We start from the raw sequence: 21,130 nt of genomic DNA, 5'->3' as shown, positions 1-21,130 counted from the left end.
CGAATTTGAGAGCAGCGAGCAGCAGCTGCTTTCCGACGTGGCGATGGTCATCTCCCCCTAGGATCTATCGTCAAGTAACACTTTGTGTTTCTGTTTTGTACGCAAGTATGTATTTTTCCGGGAAATTTTTTCTAGTCCGCGGCCGGTGTTGGTTCGTCTGACGCTTAAGGGAGTCGCAGCTGCTCTGACAATTTCTTGCAAGTGTTAGGACTTCGGGCACTTCAAAAAAGGTCGTCGCAAATTCTGTAGGCAAGATGGTGATCGGGTGGAGTGTTAGAGTTCGACGCTTCACTGAAAACTCGGCTTGTCCGGTTCTTCATAGGTACTCTACTTATCTGCCTTCGAAAATGTGTAATGCGCCTGAGGGTGAGGCGCGTCCTCTGCGCTTACGCTGTTTCCTATGGAGCCCGTTAATGTGGGCGTCGTTGATGTTCGCTATATCATGTCATTTTGAACATTTTAGCAGTGCCTTACCTAGTAGGGAAAGCGTTCTCCGGGATGGAGCTCCGCGTTCATTTCTAGAATCAGTCAGCAACCCAGAATGGGCGGATCCGCTGAGTGAAGCGAGGCACCGCCCGTCTGACGGGTCGTCCCTTTCCTTCCGCCCGGCGCTGACTTTAGTGCGTTCTTCCGCGTCAATACAACGCCATGCCTTCAACGCTCGTGACCCGCATGTAGCCAATCAAGCCGCTGGCGGCGTATTGGATTCTGCCGACGAGCGGACGACTTTCCGTGAAGGTGCAGGGCAAGGCATCATTGCGAGTGATCTACCTGCCGTCGACGGTAGCGGGCACCCTTTAGAAGAAAGCGAAAATGCAGCAGAACGAACTACTCATGGTTCAGGCAGTGGCTCCCTGGCTGAGATTCAAATGGTATGTCTCGCAGTAGTTTTGAGCTCGCTTGTATCTCTCCTTACTATTCCTGCTTTGGTAGATCGCTGGCCTGTGACCGCCGAGATTCAAGGGGACTGTCAGGCCGGGAAGTGTGTGTATGCACATACAAGAAAGTGCTTTCGTCGGCACGGATTCCTAACTGATGGTCACGGGGGGCAAAAAGTGCAGGTTCTTCTGTGGTCCAAGCACTAACTTGAAGACCATTGTCGTGATCCTGGGTTAGGGGAGACAACGTGCGCGTGCAAAGTCTTGACGGAGTTCATATAGCTCAAGTTCAAAGTCCCCTTAACCTTCCGTGTTGAATGTGTAACTGCTGTAGTCGTTGCCGTTGGTCTAAATTCCCGTATCCCTTACAGTCCAACACTAAGAATTTGTCTGCTTTTGCTTTTCCAGGGGTCTGGAGCGACGGATGATGATTTTGATTTTCTCCTTAGCGATGGCAACGAGCCCACAAAAAAACGCCACAGTGGTGATTCAACCCGCGGCAAAAGCGTAGGTGACACTGACAAAGGGTCAAAGACAGGACCGTCGAAGGCGGGGCTAGCCGGAGGAGTCTCCGCAACAGGGGGTGCCACAAAGAAGCAAGCTCGTAGCGCTAATGGCCGGAGCAAAGCAAAGACTCTCGGAAAGGCTCTGAAGGATGAGATGGTACCCAAATCGAAGGGAACACGAGATAAGTTAACGGCGGGTACCGACTCAGATAAACAAAACGTGAAGAGCGAAAGTAGGAGACCGGAAAAGAACTCGTCAGGCGATGCGTCATCGCTAGACATTTGGGATGATACATCCGAGGACAGTCTTAACAACAACAGGGGGGATGCCGTCGATTCATCGAAATCGTCGTTTGATTTCAGAATTCCGCCAGCCTCCGGCGGCTCTTCCTTATCATCAGCTATCTACCCTCTTTCTGTGGATGATGGCACGAACTCACAGCTCGCAAATCCGCTAGCTGATGCACTGGGGGGGTTCGGTCTCAATGATCCTTCTCCACCGGCGTCAGCGGCTCGAGCAGCGGAGTGGGCCAAAGATACTGCTCGGGAATTTGAGCAAAAGATGCAGGACAAGATGCAAGGTAAGAACTGAATAGACGCAAATCACCATGTGTCGGCATCGGAGCCTCAGGGTGTGGGCGTCGATGGAGGTCCTGCGTCGTATCGGCACCGGGAGTTGTGTGCGTGGGTGTGCGGCCTGCCAAGCCGTCACGAGAGTCGTTGAGGCCCTCGCCGTGTAGGTCTCGTTGGTGCTGCACTCAAACCGTGCGATGGGTCACACGTAGGTGGCGATCTTTATATGCTTCAGACGTATGGATACCACCAGGTTCGCAAAGTGTGCTCAAGCTGACTATCCTTCACGAGGGTTAACCATCTGCCACATCGACTGCATGGGAAGTGCGGTTTGGCGCCTCTGTCATGTGTTTGTCCTGGACCCGCCGTATTCAGATTGGTAAGATGAAGCCTGTAGTTCGCCCACAGCAGTAATGAGTCCCAGCCATCGTCCAGTGTATGGTGTTTTTTTTTCTGACAATGTGTTTGCTTTTCGTTGCAGATGGTCCGAACCCGGAGAGCTGGCACAGACAAGATGTTTCGAGCGACGCTGTGGCAGCCCTCAACAGAGATCGAGAGAGGAGGCTCGCCGCGGCTTTGAGAGAGGCCACGCCGGCGCCGCTGTCGATCGTGTATTCCAGAGCAACGCAGACCGTCCCTGCCATCAGTGAGACAATTGTATAAAGTGTTTGACGAAACGCCCATGCTATGTACGGGAGAAGGGGAGACGACAAGGCTTTCAACCGCGACGCCTGTTTCCTTATGGCCTGCACTTGCCTTAGCTGTCAGGTCTTCATAAGCTGCTTCCGTTTTTGTATGTCGCGCCGTTCAAGTTTGTGACGTGTCTTGTTATACATGCTTGAATGTTCATCTGCGTCAGTCGGCAACCATGTTGCGAACGTGTGTGTTTTCTTCAGATTACGTCGGTGTGGGGTATGACAGCATCAAAGGGAACCCCATAGGCGATCCCAACTCGATGGGAGACCCTGGACTTCGAGCGCCCATCATTCGCTTTTCCTACGCTCAAAACGAGGATGGAGTCTCAAATGACTTGACTGTGCTGCAGCCTATTGGTGGCTATGTTAGGCCATATGTTGCGTGTAAACAAAGCGAGACTGTAACCGAATTGTCAACCCTCAGCGATTACCAGAAAGAGCTTTCCGTTGACGGGTCCTTACAAGGAGGGGATCCCATAGGGATGAATAGTTTTTCTGCCTCGGCGGGGTACCGTCAGTTTGCTAAAGAAGTGGCGAAGAGGGATACCAGGACGTACATGCTGAAAACGTATTGCATGCGCTATGAAGCCGGCATCGCACAGACTGACCAGTTCAAGTGGTAAGGCCGGAGCACATTAGAGGGGTGGGAGCGTACTTCTGTGGTTAAGCAGTGGGCCCTGGTTCTGGAAGACAGCACCGGACAGGTTGTTGGACAGAGGAGCACAGGGTATCTTAAAATAGTGTACGCGTGTGCCATTAGCCGCCACCGTGTGATCAAGTGAAGCATCAGTGTGCAACTTCAGAGGGTTGGACAGCAAAACGGAGGGTTGTAGCCGCTGTCTTGAGGGAAACAGAGGTGAGACGGCTTACGTTTGTCGCTTAATAGTTCGCTCCCGTTCATTGCTGTAAGTGTTTTTGCGCTGTGGTGTTTTTAGGAACGTAACAATGGCATTCGATGCTGCCGTCAATCAGCTCCCGACGACGTTCGATGGTCACGACCCTGCGTGCGACTGCACACCGGAGCAGTGGCGTCAAGATCAGAATAGTGACATATGCAGCACAACGAACATTCCGAATTGGATAAGCTTTATAGAGCAATTCGGCACTCACTATCTTGTCCGATTGTTTGCGGGTAAGTCGGCAGAGAGTCTGCTCAAGAGGTCTACCGCTCCTCAGATAATATCTAGCTTCGTCTCTCATGGCTCGAACTTGAGCGCACGCATATGTACGCCAAATTGCCTTTCCTATGCCACACTCATATTCTTATCCACGATATTTCCTTGTCACCTTGAACTGCATTTTGTTTACTCTGTAGGTGGCAAAATGACATACCAGGTTACCATGAAGCGGTCGCAAGTTGACTCGATGAAGAAAAAGGGAATTGACGTTCAAGCGCAGCTGAAGGTGGAGCTTATTGGCGTTGGAGTAGGGGGGTCGCAGGCCACCTCGGGCAAGAGAACTAAAAGCAAATCTGAATTCGAGCTCAGCGCCAGCAAAGAGACGCTCGTAATTGGCGGGCGCCCACCGGGGGACGTCTCTGATCCGGCCGCACTTGGGGTTTGGGCTGATACAGTCGAGCAATTACCTATGCCTGTAAGTCTTTCTTTCCGTCGATTTCGCGTGTCGCTGCCGACGTGTGCATACGTGTAATAATGTGTTCCAACTCATATGTCCGAAAAAATGTTCACGCACTCCCCTTAGTCGGCACAATTCCCACTGCGGGTTCGAGCGTGCTTGGTTCCACGCATGTATGTGATTACGCTTTCCATGGTAGTCGGGCACGTGTGGTAGGGGCAGATTTGTATCCCGCATTCGGCTACTGATTTACTTTTCAGGCTGTAGTCTATGTCTGTTGATCGGGTGCCGATGGGTTGTCGTAATCTGTGGGAATGGTTTTTTCGTGCTTGCTTCTGTCTTGTTTCCTTGTCGGATTCGACGGCTAGGGTTGCATCCACCATAGCAGCCTGAACCAAAATGAGTAGTTTATTCTGTGTTTTTCTTCCGGAACGTCGTAGGTGAAATTTGAGGTCCAGCCGCTACAATACATGCTCCCGGCGGACAAACAGGATGCATTTCAGAGTGCTGTCACGTTCTACTCTAAGGCTGTCGGCATGACACCACAAGATCTGAGCGCGCTAACAGGTGTTGTTCGAAGCATACCGAAAGAAGTGAGCTAACTAGAATGGAAAGCCTGTGTTGCCGTGTGTTTTGGTTGAGGTGGTTCGAGCACCATTTGCCATACAATTGTTTTACGCATTTCTGTGGGGGGGGATGACATTGGCGCGTTGACAATACGGGAGAGCACACGGCTGAGCCTGAAGATGCCACGAAGAAAAGAGTCTAGTTAGTCGAGCCACCATAGCTCGAAGAGGGGGAATAGCTTTTTTTGTCGCACTAGTACGTGGTTGCCTTCAAGGCTTCATTGAGGTTTCGTGTAGCGTGTGGATGTGCTTGCGGCTGCCTATTTACTGAAGCTGAGTGACCGCTGTGCGTGTTCTCTAAATCTTACTCGCGTACCATGTTCATTAATAACTTTCCGTTCCACTCTTTACAGCTAACTGAAGCAACTCAGGTCGCCTGGGCGGGGCCACCACCCGGATTCGCCAAGTGTCCGGAGGGCAAAGTCGTCATTCTCGGCTTCGCAATGCACCTTAACTTCAGCGACGGGAGCCCCGATGTGTTTCGCATCGTCGCATGCCCTCCTGGACGGTAAGCCGCATTTCCTGAGAGGTGATGTGTCGGTCGCTTACTTCCTCATAGCTGCGGTCGCGTGGCGGGTATTAAAAGGAGTGCGCTATATCTGTACCGCAGAACAAAGAGTGAACTTCCTTGTTGTTTCAGTTTTTTGAATCTTCAAGTACCCGGGGAATAGGAGACAGCGGAGTGTTTGTTAACCACGGTACGTCATGGGCTGGGCATGTACACGCGCTACGTCTGTATCAAGTATCGGCATATCTCAGGCATGGGAAGCTTGACATACTTGTGGCGAGTGAAGTCGCAAATGTATATTTGTCTCTGTTTTGCCCATGTTTTTTTTTTTCGTATTACTTCTGTGTCGCCGTACAGGGCGCCTTACGACAGTGGCGTTTTCTACGTTCGCAGGGCGCAGGAGGCTGAACATTTGGGGCGTATATGGCTGTGGTACACAGTCGGCTTCTGTGTATGATGAGCAGAGAGAAGTGCGATGGAATCGGTACGGCCAGGAGCCAAAGCGATGAAGAACGTATTTACATACTCTGCGCGGATGAGCATATCAACGAGATTCAACAAGTCGCGGTCGAGTCCACTATTGGCACCGGTGTACGTCCTATGCTAGAGCGTATTGTCGCAGAGCTGCGTCACTACATCATGAAATTAACGAGACATCTGTCGCGCACTAACACCCGAATTGGGAGATAGTCAGGAGCCAACAGGAACGGAGGCTCGGGCTTAATACACCCTCCGGATCAGCAGCCAAGGGGTGCTCGGCGTGTGTTCCTGCCGATCTTGTTTCTCCGTAGTAGATTCCTAATGGACGTAGATTCGTTCGAGTAACACAGAGTGTCTGTGACTCGAAGACGCGTCATTCCGTAGGGAATGAGAAGGCGTCTCAGTGCCGGTTCTGTATTTCCTCGGGTTCGTGGCCCACAGCACAGGCTGGGTTCACGTCTGCTTGTACGCGCCTTTCTGTGTGTGTCTGTTTCTCATTTTAGTAAATAGCCGTGCTCAGTACACAGTTAGCAGAATGCATGCCGTTATGTGTGTCACGGGTGTCCGCAGGCGGTGACGCTAGAGGCTATATGCCCTGACGAAACGGTCATCGCAGGAGGTTTCGCACTGTCACTCCAAAGTGGCCGGGAAGGTCTCGAGACTTTCTCGATTGAATCGTGCACTACCGGTGCGTCGGCACAGTGCTCTTGATCAGCTTCCTCATGCGAATGAGCGGCTGCGACGATTCGTCCGTATTATTCCACGAAGTGTGGCAGCTCAATCCACAAGCATCCGTACGCAATCGGGGAGGATCTTCAATGAGTTAAGAGCATGATAGCACGACAGAATGCATGAGGAGGCATGATACTACGCGTTTGCTGTTCCTTCTTGTTTGGCGGTATTTGTGCAAACGGAGGGCCGGATCGGCGATCCTACAGATCGTCGCCTGTGTTCTTCAAGTTGCGTTTCCCCTACCGTATTTGGTTGTATGTATGTCTTGCCTGGACTCCTCAGAGTTGGTGCATAGTGCTTAAGCAGGTTTCCTTGGTCTTAGCTTGTCTGCCCATTCAGGTCAGACAACATGTACCAAGTCGCCAACACCAGGGACGCAGAAGAATTTGATATGGATGGCATGCATTGACAAACAATATCCGGGAATTCGTGTAAGCCATACGTAGCCGTTACAACAGGAGTCAAAACTTCGTCTTATCTGCAACAGTAGCAGGTGGAAGACGCATGGGAGTCGATCAATAAAATTCACACGGACGGAACCATCTCTCCGGGAAAGCCTCATGTCGAACAGTTTGTTCCAGCGTGTTGCTGGCGTGGTCGCTCCATATACATCAAGCAATATCGTGATTTTTATATTCGTGCTGTGCCTGATTAGCTCTGGTAGATGGGTGATGTGGTATCGGTTGCTCTGATCGCGTGTACTAGCATATGCATTTTTGCATTGCATACCTCGATGGTCTAGCTCTGCCTTTTCGTTATTTATGTATCCTTTGTATAGATGATGCTGAGAGGGCTTGCAGCCCATTTGTGCTGCTGCATGGGACATCGTTTTCCCAGGAATTGACATGTTCATCATTGAACTCTTTCGGTGATAATAACGTGAGCCCGACGGGCAACCCGTTTTTCATGCTTGAAAAACACTGATTCGGATTAGTCGTAATGTATGTGGTGGGATCTGGAACTCCACCTTTTTTAGCTGTCGTCAGCAGTGCGTGGGTGGTGATGCATTTCAAACACAAGCAGCACAACTTTGAATTTATATGTTCAATCACCGCGAATACATGTGCGTGTCGTTCCTTCAGGAACTGGTAAACGTGGCCGCCGTCGGCGATGTGGGGAAAGCAAACAAAAATGTTCCAGATAGAGATGGGTCTGTGAGCGTGGCATGCCCGGAGAATACCTCCATTGTTCTTGGTAAGTGCTGCGTTCCTTTGCCGAGACATCGGTGTGCCTGTGCAACGACATTCAACGGGTGAAATTGTGATGACGGGATTCACGGCAGTCATCATGGCTAGTGGGGTTTTACGCAGTCAGTGGTCGACTGTTCGCTATAGACAACTCAGGGGCAAGCGCCGGAGACGAAACGTTCGTTTACGCACGATTTTAAACGGCTTACGGGCGGTGTCATTTCCTGTGACCTGCAGGATATACCATGGAGGCACACACAAGCATGCAGCTGGTGCGAGACAAGTTTGTTCACTGCCCAGAAAACGCTGCGAAGTGCGAAATGTCAGGGAAAGGCGTGGACAAGGGTATTCTCTGGGTGTATGACCGACACGCGCTTTTTGGATGGCTAATATGCAAAAGCACGGCAGAGCCTGCTAGTCATGTAGCAACAGACGTGAAAGCTACAGAGGATACGAAGAAGAAAAAGAAGGCGAAGAAGTCGGAGGGATTATTCGACAAGTTGAACAGTGTCAAAGATGACCAAGGGCAGACAGATATTGTGCCCCCGTTGCCACTACCAGGCTCCGAACTTATGCCGTCACCAGAACCTATGACCACGCCTCAGCTCCCCGGCGTTGACCCCGCAGACCTATAGAGCAGTTCAGCGTGAATGTCGCCTTCGTATCCGGCTTCAACAGCTTGAAACTCTGTAGAGGTTTCTGAGGTCTTCAGAATGCGACCCTCGGGTGTGAGGAGAGATGGAGGTTAGTTGCAGTTTAGGGTTTAGGGTTTTGAGTTGAAGAGTGGGAAAGTGTCGCAGCCCGTTCGCTGCGCTATTCAAGGAACATAGAGTGGAACCGCCTGCAAGTTAGACGTCTTGCCGTGGCGCAACCCTTATTCCACATTTGAATAGTAAGCTTGAATCTGTCCACATCGTTGCAGGAGATGAAACATTGCCTAAATCGGGTTGCCGAATTTGCCGAACATAGCGAGGCGTCGAACTTCGGTTTTGGTGTTTGTTTAAGGGAAGTGAATGCCACTGCAGAGGGTCCGGTGCATAACAGAATCTGGTATGAATTCTCACGTGTTCACACGCAGCCTGAAACCAATGCAGATGTCGCTATATATGTGGCGTACGGGTTCGGCTGGTTGGATCGGGGGCGTAGTCACGGACTGGGCTGCACGCGTCGTCAGACGGGGCCATCCAGGATACACCCCTAGTGTCTAACTCGTTTCAGGCAAAGTGTGGAATGCCTCGCCAGCCCCCGGCGTGCTATCGCTTCCACCGAGACGCTCCTTGTTGAATTGAATTGCCCCTGTTTGGCGTCGTTCGTTTTCTTTCGTTATGTTGGTGTGAGCCCCATGGCGTACTGACAACAGTGAGACTCGCACATGTGGCATACTAAACGCAGAAATTCCGGTGCCTCTTAACTGCATGCTACTTGCGCAAGTCCCGGAGTGGGGGAGCACTGATGAGCAAACATACCCCAGCTTTCCCGGTTGCCGCTTCCATGTCTAATGTTAGGCACAGCATGGAAGCAAGTTGCACCATGGAGTCGCGACGGGGCGTGGAGGGCAGCTGGACTAGTCATCATTGAAATGCTCCTCTTAATTCATATATATATATGAATAAGGCAACGTGACTTTCACAAATATATATATATATATATATATATATATATATATATATATATATATATATATATATATATATATATATATATATATATATATATATATATATATATATATATATAATCGTGAACGTACGTTGCCTTATTTCATCGCGAAAGCTTATACTGTATTGCACGATGCGCCCGTCGCGATCGTGGCCTATGCGAACTTTTAGTCGTGCCGTACAGCAAACAAAAATACGTTGTTCGTATTGAAAGCTGAAAGATGGTGTTTGTATAGCCCCTTCAGCAATGGGGTTCACATGGCGCGTCAAAGCTGTACTCTCTGGCTTGGATGACGACGATAGCGGAACTTCGTCTTCCTTTGGTGTTCACAACATGCTATGAAGCTCAACGGGCTGAATGGTATCTTAGACAACAAAACACTGACAACACAGTCCGTCCGGTGTCATGGTTAGCCGAACCACATTGAATGCGAGAGAGCGAAGATCGAGCTTCAAATCGTAGCTCGTTCTGTTCGGAGAGCCATTGCACTCCTGTTTATTCTTTGAGTTCTCAAAGACTTCCATACGCGAGCTCGAGAAGAGCTCCGCTGTTATTCGGATGTTGGAATCTGTGCATTTCATTTGTGTTGCTCGCTCTGCCACAGCTGCTGTTACCTATGCAAGACTTGGTGGCGGCGTCCGGGGGGCATCGCGGAGTGTTGGTGTGCAGTGATGGGGTCAAAGCAGATTCTCCTCCTGGACCTTAAAATCTCAGTTTATTCTATATTACAAGATACTTTTATAGTTAGAAGCGATAAGGGCCTGTGCGTTACAGCATCCTTCATTAGTCAGGTGTGTATATGCGCCCGCCTCAGCGCAGAAAAATCTCCCAACCTCACTAGTTGTGTATGGTGTCTCGACTTTTCGTGGTGTGAGCCAACTTGCTATTTCACGGGTTTGTCGAAACAGGGAGACTACCTACCTTTCATTTGCACGGTCAAATGCGCTTCGGCGGGTCTCCAACCTTCGCACCGGACAGACAAGCACTGACGATCGCTAGGCAAGCCGTATCACAGCTTGATTAGTCGTCCCGTGGAACAGCAAACTTGTGAACACCCGCGCTGCCCGGGGCATTGCTACTGGGGAGCTTGCGCATGCGCCGTCTTGTTTGCGTCGATGTTTTCTTTCGAAAACCAGCACCACTCAAGTCTTCCACGTTTCCGCCCATCTTATCTGCTCTTTCTGAACCGCAAAAAATTTCACTTGCCTCCTTCTTGAAAACTGGCTCAAGCGGCATATTAACTTGCAGGACTGAGCCGAGCACGGCCATGGGCTGCAGCAGGCCTTTTTTGCACGTTGTCTTGCGGCGAGAGACAGCAGCGCTCACGTGTGACGGGGTGTTGAGTTCACTTTCTCTGTCGCCATTTGCAATATAGCTTTCTTTTTTTTATTAGTATTATGCGGATGAAACCTTATTGTGAGCTGAAGGCTCCTTGATTCACTGCGAGATTTGCCTTACCCGTGTGACATCTGTTTTTTACCCCAAGAGGCGTGTGATTCGTCCCGCGTTTGGATGTGATTGTCTTTGTTGTGGACGATTTGATTCTAGCTCCGCAAGCCACATCTGCCCGCTACTTCGCACAGATCTCATGCTGGTCGTCACGGGTTCGTTCTTGCCTGATTGCTTCACCATGCAGGACGGCCAGTGGCGAGCCGTGGTGTTTCGGTGTTTGGTGGGCGGTGCTTCTCGCCGCCCGCCTTGTGTCCCATACAGCTGCTTCTGAGCAGTTCTCTCAGCTCGGTTTTTCTGCCTGCCAGTAATTCTCCTCACTAGGCAGGACGGTGTCCGCACGCGGTGCAGCCGGTCTTCTCGTTGAAACCTTCGGAGTCTGAGCTGCTCGCTTTGGCTTCTTCTGCCGACGCAGCTGGAGGGTTCTGCCTGGGTTTCTGTTTTTACCGTATGAGCGGACATCTCGAGCGAATGTGTTTTTTTATCTTTTCTAGTCTCTAAACGTTGTGCACTTTTTGGAGCATGCAGTTTCTCGCGCTGACACCACCTCTGTAGGCCTTCGAAGGCCGTCCCACCCACTCCCACCCCTCCCTACCCCCCCCCCCCCTTGGGGTGTTCGCGTCGTCGTTTTCTCCTCTTGTGCTCGGGGATAGAGGAGTCTGCGGCGGTCGTGGGTCACGATGTCTCTCGAGCTTCAGTTCAAACACCCGAGCCTTGCGTGTTGGCTTCCCGTAAACCATCCTAGGCTTCCGCCTGGACTGCGCTGCCCTGTCGCATCTTCCAGGGGCATTCGCGACAGAGGCCCTACGCAGGATCTTTTTGACGCGTTTCGCTTCGGGGCCACTCAACTCGTTGGGGAGCTCGGCGTCGCGGGAAGCAAGGCGTCACCACCAGAGCCGGCCGACGGCCATTCCAGTCACGATCTTCAACGAGGCGGCGCAGAGAGCGACCGAGACAGGAAGAGCCCGACTCCGTCGCAGAGTGCGAAGGGCCGCTGTTCCTGCTCGCTCTTGCCTCTGCAGGAAACGGTCCGCGAGCCGTTCATCGATCTTCTGCGTCTTGCGCCGAACGAACAAATCGTGTTTGGTCGGAAACCCGGTCTCGACGCTTCCTCGTCTCTCCCGGCGCGGCCCTGCGCGGCCCCTCTATCAAGTTCTCAGGCTGCCTCGGCGGGCTGTCCTGCGTCAAGGTCCTTCACCTCGGCGTCATGTTTGTCTGCTTTCCGCTTCGGCTGCGCGCCTCAAGTCCGCTCACCGGACTCGGGAGAGCGGGGCGAAGGCGCGACCTGGTGCAGGGACGAGAGGCCATCTTCTGGTCTGCGGGCGGCACAGGCGCCCGTCTCTTCGGCCGAGGGGCCCGGCTCCTCTGCCGCGTGGGCGGGTCGCCTGTCGGACAGCTCGCGCGGGTCTTCTGTGCCCTCGGCATCGAAGCGCTGCTCGTTCTCTCCGCCGCGTGCGTCGTCGCGACCCTCCACCGGGTCGTCAGACTTCGACTTGCCTCCGACACAGCTCCTCGCGCTGTTTGACGACCGGAAGTCCATTACTCAGCGCTCGCAGCGCCGGTCGAGGCCTTCGGCGACTTGTTCCTCGCGCGAGAGGAGCTGCAGTGAAGAACCGCGGCCCTGCCTGAAGTCGCCCTCGGCAGGCTCGTTTCCTTCCTTTTCCTCTCTGGAGTCCCGAAGCGGAGAGGACCCAACGCCTCGAGAGGCCGAGCGACGCGAGCAGCCGCCCCTCCTGCGCGCCGCGTCCGACAGCGTACATACAGTCTATCTTCCCAGCCTCGATCCTCTGCTGTCTCGCCGGCACTTTTGCATCACTCGGCTTGAGTCCGGGCCGTCAATTTCGCAGCGCCTCTCCGGAGACGCGGCGCAGACGCCGTGCTTCGTTCTAACGAGCAAAGCGGGTTCGCGAAAGGCCAGAGGGGCGAGCCAGAACGGGCCGCGTGGAGCCCGAGAGCACCCCGGCGCCGATCTGACGAAGGCCTTTGACAACGGGCTCCAGGGCCTCATTCTTGTCAACTCATCGTCTTCGCGCTCTGCGCCGCTTGACCTCCGGCCCCGAGTGAATCTCCTTGCGCCAGCCGTCCGGGCTGCTGTGAAGGCCGCCATCGCTGCGGCTGGCGAGTCCGAAGAGAGCCCGTCGTCGCTATCGCTCTCGCCTCAGGAGGCCTCTGTCGGGTCTCCGACACACTTAGAGTCTACCACAGAGGTTAGTACGGGCGGACCGCGCCGGACTACACCAGAGTTTACGTACACTCACTTTGTGTATCAGCCACACATTCTGCAGGACGGCGACCAGATTTACATCCCCGTCGACGACTCCTTTGTCAAGAGAGTGGGCAAGGGCGACAGCATGGACGCGTTTTTGCGGAAGGAAAACTGCTGCCCTCCCTCGAATTCTGCGGCGAAACCGGCGAGCGGCAGGCAGACAGCTTCGGAGGACATCTTCCCGGCGGCGGCCTCCAGAGGGGCGCAGAGCCTGAAAACGAGCAGCTGTCGATCATGCGGGCAGGAAACGCCTTTGTTTTGCTTTCGGTACGTGTTTCGCGCGCCCGCGTCTCCGCCTCCTGCGTCATCACGTGTTTTGCCGACCTGTCCTGCTGCCGCTTTGTCCGCTCCCGACTCCTCGTCTTCCTTGTCTTCACCTGGCGCGTCATCCCCTCCTTCACTGCCGGGCGCGACTCTGGCGCCCTCTCGTCCGCAGCTTCGACCCTGCGTCTCCGATCCGCCCCCGGCTTGCTCCTCTCAAGCTGCCTCCCCGTCCTCCGCCTTTCCCGGTCTGTCCCTCTCGTGTCCTTCTTCGCTCGTCAAGCGCGTCCGCTTTTCGTTCGGCTCTCCTAAGGCCCCGGCGGCGGCGTGGCGCCCCCTGCTCAGGGCCCAGGATGGGGGGGAGACTCTGCAGGGCTTCTGGGGCGGGGACGCGGTCGCGTCTGCGCCGCCAGAGCCGCACTGGCTCGGCCTCGCAGAGAAAGGAGGTGGTGCAGAATGTTGCAAGAAGGAAGGAGACGCCAAACAGCGCCCGAGGGGGGGAAAAGAGGAGCGACCGCTCTCCACGGCGGGTCAGGGCGCTTGCGCGTCAGGCGCTTCGCTGCGCTCGTTTCTGTTCTCCATGAGAGAGACGTGGCAGGAGGAGACGGTGTCTTCAGATAGAGATATCGTTGCGGGCGCAGACGAGCCGCTGTGGCGGCCGAAACAGCGAGGAGAGGAGGGCGAGCTTGACGCGACACGCTGGGGGAAGTCGGCGACGAGCTCGGGCGAGGAGGAGCCTGAAAGAGCGAACGTCAGGTTCCCCGGCGCCTGTAGAAAGCGGCGGAGGCGCGTCATCGACGACGAAGGGCCAGAGGAGGACGGGGGTCCCCTGCCGAAGCAAGAGGGGAAAGGGATCGTAGGCATTGAAGACTCCTACCAGTTCTCCGCCGCCGCCACGCGCCGCGAGGCAGACGAAGAACGGGATGCGTGTGTGATGCTAGAGGCGATGCATGCGCCGCAGCGCGCGCAGAAGGCCACGTTTCGCGCTCATCCGTCGTCTCCGCTGGCGCACGTTGTCGCGAGCGCTCGAGGGAGCGAGAGAGACGTGGAAGACTACCTGAGGTTTCTGCCTGAGGCCTGCAGCGCGTCGCCGAGTCGCCAGGGCGAGCAAGAAAACCAGCCCCTCCTGAAGGGAGCCACATACGATGGAGAACGAGAGAACTGCCTCCCCCAAGTTGTGTACAGCACCGGGACTGTGCTGGCGGCGCATGGCGCGGAGGTGGGGGGGGCGGCTCAGGGGGACGACGACCTGGAAGAGCTGAAAGAGCTGCTGTTCGACTCTGGAGACGAAGGCGCAGGCCCAGAGGAAGGGCGTGGAGGAATTCGTGACGCCACGAGATGCAACAACGAGATCGACGAAATCACACTGCTATCTGGCGAGGACGGAGAGGCGTCCTCATCCGGCAGCGAGAGACGCTGCGGATTATCTACGCGCTTCAGGGGGGGAGGCGCATGCGACGTGAGCGATGCTGCACAGGAGAGCAGCGAGGCGGACGACTTCGAGCCTCGCGCGCGGCAGTCGGCGCCCTCTCGTCTGCGCGGATGCCTGGAGAGGCGCGCGAGCCTCAGCCACGCAGCGGAAGAAGACGAAGGGGGGGAGATGGGATTTTTCGGCTCTGGAAGGATACTGCGCCGCCGCAGCACTTCCGCCAGAGGCCCAGACCTCGGAGTCGAGCCAGTCGAGAGCGGCTGCCAATATGGAAGCGCGCAAGCGGAGGCGCGGCCGCAACGCGAAGAGCTCAGTCGCGTCGGGAGCGAAGAGGTGCGCGGAGCCCGCGACAGCGGCGGCGGCGGCTGCGTGGGAGACGAGGACGCTGTAGACCGTGGAGCGGCGCGGCCGGCTGACAACGCGCAGCGGGAGACGCGAAGGACCAGCCGAAATTCTGAAGAAGACGTGCATGCTGCACGGGCAGGGGGACGCAGGTCTACGGCGATGAACCTGGCTGACGAGATCGACGACATTCTCAACACGGTGAGTATGAGCACTGCATGGTTGCCTCGCAGAGAGCTGGATACGCTTTGCCCTGGGCCTGAAGCGGCGGCGGGGGCTGGGCTCATCGTGTCTTCTCAGCACGAAACGTGTGGATTCGTTTGAGCAAATTTCCTCTGCTTTCGAGTTGTACGCACAGAGGCTGCGGCACGCAGGATGGCGAATGGTCGGCGTGTACGCGCCCACGTGGAGGTCTACAGTGGCAGGTGTGTGCGACTCCGCAGACATACTTGGCTTGTAGACTGGCCCGTGTCTATACAGCTGCACAGCGCCTCCACGGCTGTCGCGTTTGGGTGTGAGCGAGAGGGAGAGTGGGAGGCGCGCGGCGCTTTGCCTTTTCTGCTCTCTGCAGGATTTCACCACAGTTGAAGAGACAGACCTCGGGGGCAGGGAGGACTGGACCCCGCCTGCGCTTCCTCTGGCCGCTCGCCATCCGACCCGAGGCGCCGGCGCCCGGTCTCCGTTTCCAAGTCGCGCGGCGCACGCGACGCCTGAAGCATCTCCCATCTCTTCACGGCTGTCTCCCTCGTCGTCGCGTCTCTCTCTCCGCCTGGGATCGCCCTCGCCTGCGGCCGTCGCCTCCGCGGCTGCAGTAGCGCCGCTGTGCAGCTCGCCGAGCGTGGCGGCCGCGGCGTCTCTCTTTTCCGCGCCGTCCTCGTCGCCGCCTGCGCTTGGCTCGGCGGCTGCGGCCGCCCCGCCCAAGGCCGGAGAGGCGGAGGGCCTTTTCTGCGCTGCAGGCGACATCTGCGCCATCTGCACCGAGGAGCTTTTCCAGCGAGACGAAATCGGCACGCTGCCCTCGTGCCCCCACCAGTTCTGCTTCACGTGCATCTCCCGGTACGCGACGCCGCGGCTCTGCGAGGGCAGCCCTCCATCACTGCGTTCGGGAGCTTGGCGCACGGGGGCGCGAGAGCGAGGCGCCCGTCGAGAGAGAGGCTACGAGACGAGGGGCGGGGGGGGGAGGAGAGGGGGAGGAACCGAGGGGCGGCGGTCGGCTACACGTACGTAGACTGTGTAGACTCGTCAAGAAATTGTTTTTCTCGGGTTCTGGTCCTGCGGCGTCAGTGTCGATCTGTGTGCCGGCGTGTGGCGTTCAGCTGGGGCGGCATCCGCAATCACTGCCCTCTCTGCAAGCAGGAGTTCACTCGAATTCTGCGGCACCATTTTGCGGTTCCTCCGCGTCGTCGGTCCTCGTCAAGTCATCGACCTTCCGCGTCCTCGTGCGGGTCGTCTCCCTCCTCGCAGCGCGCGGTCGCCGCGTCTTCCGGCCTCGTCGTCGCGCCTTCCTCTGCGCGTCGCTCGGTATCCTCGCCCTTGCCGTCGACTGCGTCTCCGCACCGCGTGCGTCTAGTCTTAGACGGCGTCGTGCGAGTGGTTCGCCGCGTGTCCGCGGGGCACGGGCAGGCGGAGGTGGAGGCGAACGACGCGGTGGTGGCGCTGCTGGTCACCGAGGAGGAGGGGACTCTGGAGGGTGCCTCTTCGCGGATTGAAGTGTTTCCGGCCCCCGGGGGATGCCAAGTATGCGGCCGAGACACCGACTGGGATAACTTGCTGCTGTGCGACGGCTGCGAGGACGGATACCACCTCTACTGCCTCACGCCCCGGTTCCTCGCCGTCCCCGAGGGCGCCTGGTACTGCCTCAGGTGCCGCGAAGTCTCCTCGACCGCGGAGGCGACCACGCGCGAGACGATTGCCCGCGAGCGCACGCGCCTCTTGTCCGCGGCGTCGATGTCCTACTTCCTCAACGACGACGACGCCGATGTCGACCTGCCGCAAGACGAGCCTGCGGGAGGGGGCGAAGAAAGGCGAAGAAGTGAGAGGACAAGACGCCCCGCCTCCCCGTCCGTGGCGGCCTTCTCGTCGCCCTCGAACTTCGCCTCGTCCTCCTCAGCGGGAGCCCTCCGCCCGCGCCTTCGCGGGCTCTCTCTTCCGGCCTCCGCTGCCGTCGCTCGCGAGGCGACGGCTGAAGGAGACGAAGAGGGCTCGCGGAGGGTATTCGCGCTTTTCAGAGGCCGCCAGAGGCGCCGAGGCGCGAGTAGGCGTCTGCGCCCCTCGAGGAGCCCGACGGGACTGTCTGCGTCCCCCAGCCCCGCCACGGACGAGCGGCGGGGAGCCGCAGCTGCACCGTCTGCGCGCGTGGCCCCATACAACGCGTTTGCTTTCGCAAGGTTTCGAACCCCCACCGAGACGCTGGCGAGCCACGAGCGACGCCGGCGCCTCCCGTCTCCTTTTCGGAATTCAGTCAACCGTCTCCCTACGGTCAACGAGCGCTGCACCTCATGTGGATCCGAGGCTTCCCGCGGGGCCTCGCCCCAGCAAGCACCGGAGACCTCGCGCCTCGCAGTCAGGGCGATCATCAGAGGAAGCGACGCGGAAGGTGCCGCTCAAGAGGACGGCCGACTGGGGGTCCTGCGGCGGAGGGCCGAAGAGCGACAGCGCCGCTGGCGGGAAGTCGTCCCGTCGTCAGACGAAGATTCAGAGAGCGGCGGGTGGCGACGGTGCCCTGCGCCGCTGGCGCAGCCGTCAAGGCCCGTGCCGGCCAGTCGGCAGGCGTCGCTGGAGCCCAGCGCGGTCGGGGGCGGGGCAGTCTCGGAGGCGTCGGCGCGCCAGTGGCTCGAGGGCCGGTCGCGGAGTCGCCGTGGCGTGACCCGCCGCAGGGCGCGCGAGGCGGACTTCGACGACGACGAGGAAGACGAAAGCGACGACCTGGACGGGTTTGTAGTGAAAGACGACGAGGTTGACTACAGCAGCGCAGATAGCTCGTCAGAGGAGGAGGCGAGCTGCGGAGAGAGCTCGAGCTGCAGCGACAGCGACCGCGATGAGGAGCTGCTGCGGCGCCGGCGCCGTCGCTCGCGGCGGAGACTGAGCAGGGCGCCGAGGCGCAGCCGAAAGCAGTCTCCCTGCGCCCAGGCCGCTCGGTCTTCGTCAGCCTACGGCCCCGAACGTGTGGGGGATGCCGCCAGGCACCCCACCCCCGAGGGTGCGAACCGACCGGCAGCGCGGGAGGCGGAGGCGAGGCGAAGCGAAGGCAACCGGAGGACGAAAAGGCCACAGGGCAGGCCGGCGCCCGCGGTTCGTCCGGATCAGAGAGGCACGGGGGAGGCAGGGCCCGGCCGGGGGGATGCCCGGAGGACGCCGACAGCCGAGCAGAGGACCCTGTCGCACTACTTTTCCTCGGGGGGGGGGGCGACGGCGGGCGGGCTGGGAGGCGGGCGAGGCGCCGCGTCGGGGGCACCAAAACCTTTGAAGAGCCGAGCAGAGGCCGCTGAAAAGGAGGGGGGCCTGGGAACCGAAGAGGCACAAGCAAACAGGCGTCGCTGCTCAGTCCAGCGAAGGCCGCCACGACTACGGTAGTGCTTGAAGGAGGGCAGCCATGCGGCGCATCATATGCCACGGGGTGGCGCTTGCACACGGTAGCGGTGTCTCTGGTCTGTGGGGGTATCGCGTCGACGCAGGCGTCGTCGGGCCGCGCGCCTGTCTGCCTCCCGGAGCCTCGAGACCCTGAACCTTGGGGACTTTTCATGCGGCGCTCTGTCATCTGCCGGAGAGATGGGGGGCCCGACAGGCGGACAGGTTTCTAGAAGTGTGCGCCGGTAGACGCTGGGAGTGCCCGGGGGCCCAAGTCTCGCGCATGCAAGTCTGTATGAAAAGACGCCGATTCTAACGAAGTGTATCTGTGCCACTCTGCTTTTTTCGGTTTGTCAAACGCTGCGACGGGTCACCGCCTTAGAATATCTGCGTGTCGATCTGTGCACGCGTCTGCATGCGTATCAGTACGAACTTTAAAAGATTAAGCGGGAATACCGACCTAAACTCTCTTCTGAGAACAGAGGATGCGTTTCGCCCGCTTTCGAAGCGAATCGAAAATAGCGACATGTAGAAAACCCAGCCGGAGCGCGTGGTGGCGGGCCTCTCAGCGCACTCAAAATACGAAGTGCCTATGCGGCTGTGGAAGTCGCCTTCTCATTCCATCCCGAGAAACCCGAGTGACGGTTTCCGCTTGTCGAGTGCGGCTTCGGTGAGGATGATCAGGCGCGGGTGTGCGGTAGGCTGTATGCCGGCACTGTTCGTCGAAATCAAACAGCAGGCACAAACCTCGATGTAACGCTGGCAGGCGAGTTCAAGCACCTGGATGGAGACACACGATGAGCGGGCGTGCGCGGCGGCTGCAGATGCGGCCTGAAAAACAAGGCTTGGGCCCCGTTGCTTCTTCAGCGTACTAGGCGGTCCGCGTGGGAGACTCCGAGAAGACCCTCAGACGTGTATAGAGGTGAGATTAGCTGAGCAAGCTTTTATTCGTTCTGCTTCAAAGAAAGCAGGCAAGCATCCAACCGACGCGACAGCCGGCCCCTATCATCCGGCGCTGGCTTCACGCGCAAAGAGGGCACCTTGCGTACCCGTAATTCGAAAAGATCGGCTGACAGCGAACTCTGCGGCTATGCGTCAGGTACCGGGGAAATCAGAATGCCTACAACTCAGGTGGAAAGTGACGTATGCTTGCGGGAAGTCTCCTGTACCCTGAATCATTGCAGAGGTGCAACAACGCGTGATTCGTCCTTGTAGAGGCATCCTCATTATCGCATCGTGAAAGAGAAGAAAGTGAAACGGATACCCAAAGGCAGATTCTTCTGGAAGCTCAACGAGCTCACAATCTGAAGGAATGCCTTCAAAAAAGATTCCTTTTGCGACCCCTTTGTTTCTACACTTTCCCACGCTCTCCCGCTGACGTCACTGCGGCGCACCAGCGCCCGTTCCTAGCAAGAGGTAGAGACGCTGGAGTATGCCTGAGCTTTCTTCCTCTTCTCTCGGGCCGAGCATTCGTGCAACAAACCGCATACCACGCAACTGTCAAAAATTTGGCGACGATACGACCACACTACCACGCCTAATCTGTGCGATAGGCCTACAGCAGGGCAACGCCCGAAGCTGCGCAGTCCCACGCAGCTTACAGCAATTGCATATTTCACCGCTTGTTCCTCTGCCGCTCGCGGAATGCCGGTCCTGGACAATCCCAAGGAGTCTGTGACTGAACCATCCACCCTCCTCAACTTTTGGTGTGGCTCCTCACCACGATGCAGCAACAAAACAGCACACGGGCAAGCGCAGCCACGCCTCCAGGCTCGCGTCCCGACATGGTAACTGAATCGAGATTCGCATTGCGACTTCGGACAGGTTTGGAACTCTAATAAAATTCGTGAGCCTCGCTCGGAAATCCTGTGAGCACTTCTGTGCTGAGACGAGGAACTCCCTGCGTGTCTCTGTGCAAGGAAATCTGGCATCAATCGGCGCACACGCACAGTGTGCGGCGACTGGTAGGCACCCATTTCGTGTCTGGCCTCGATTTCCACGTTGCATCTACGGCTTCACGACAGAAAAAGCGAATTGCGTTGTTTTGACTGAGTGTGAGCCCTTTTGTGTCTTTGCAACTGCTGACCGAGCTCTTTACGTCGTTGTGTAACTTGCGGAAAACGCAGAGGCTCCGCCCGGCCGCTGGCAGCGCGTAGACCGCAGGTAGGCGCCCTGAGTCCTACAAATTCCATTACAGGCGTTATTAAGTTTTTTGTCTGTAAGGTACGAGGAGTTATGACTTTGCGCTAGCGAAAAAAAATCGTGAAAACGAAGGACCCCATCCGGAGTCCCTCGAGAGCTGCTGCGCTGTGTGTGTTGGGTACGACGACGGGCACGGCGCCCCGCCGCGGTGTTTGTAGTCTACACGTTCCCACAGTCGTTTCTGTGAGAAAAATC

At 56.8% G+C, this 21,130-nt stretch overlaps 2 protein-coding genes across 2 annotated transcripts; both read left to right on the top strand.

Moving 5' to 3' along the window:
• Positions 1 to 869: 869 nt before the first annotated feature.
• BESB_065140 (perforin-like protein PLP1) lies at positions 870 to 8,395 on the top strand (the record flags this gene model as incomplete). The annotated part of the gene is made up of 13 exons (XM_029364909.1): positions 870 to 872; positions 1,287 to 1,965; positions 2,439 to 2,603; positions 2,854 to 3,271; positions 3,588 to 3,784; positions 3,968 to 4,245; positions 4,668 to 4,820; positions 5,207 to 5,361; positions 5,826 to 5,952; positions 6,412 to 6,529; positions 6,913 to 7,004; positions 7,656 to 7,767; positions 7,998 to 8,395. 13 exons carry the CDS (start codon positions 870 to 872, stop codon positions 8,393 to 8,395), a joined length of 2,895 nt encoding a protein of 964 aa, XP_029218492.1.
• Positions 8,396 to 11,548: 3,153 nt separating this feature from the next.
• Positions 11,549 to 18,739, top strand: BESB_065130 (uncharacterized protein; the record flags this gene model as incomplete). The annotated part of the gene is made up of 3 exons (XM_029364908.1): positions 11,549 to 15,367; positions 15,738 to 16,222; positions 16,483 to 18,739. 3 exons carry the CDS (start codon positions 11,549 to 11,551, stop codon positions 18,737 to 18,739), a joined length of 6,561 nt encoding a protein of 2,186 aa, XP_029218491.1.
• Between the last annotated feature and the right edge of the window lie 2,391 nt (positions 18,740 to 21,130).

Source organism: Besnoitia besnoiti, chromosome VI (genome assembly GCF_002563875.1).
Source record: "Besnoitia besnoiti strain Bb-Ger1 chromosome VI, whole genome shotgun sequence".
NCBI classification, from domain to species: domain Eukaryota; phylum Apicomplexa; class Conoidasida; order Eucoccidiorida; family Sarcocystidae; genus Besnoitia; species Besnoitia besnoiti.
Note: the sequence above shows the minus strand (reverse complement) of the source record. Positions and strands in the feature narration are given on the sequence as shown.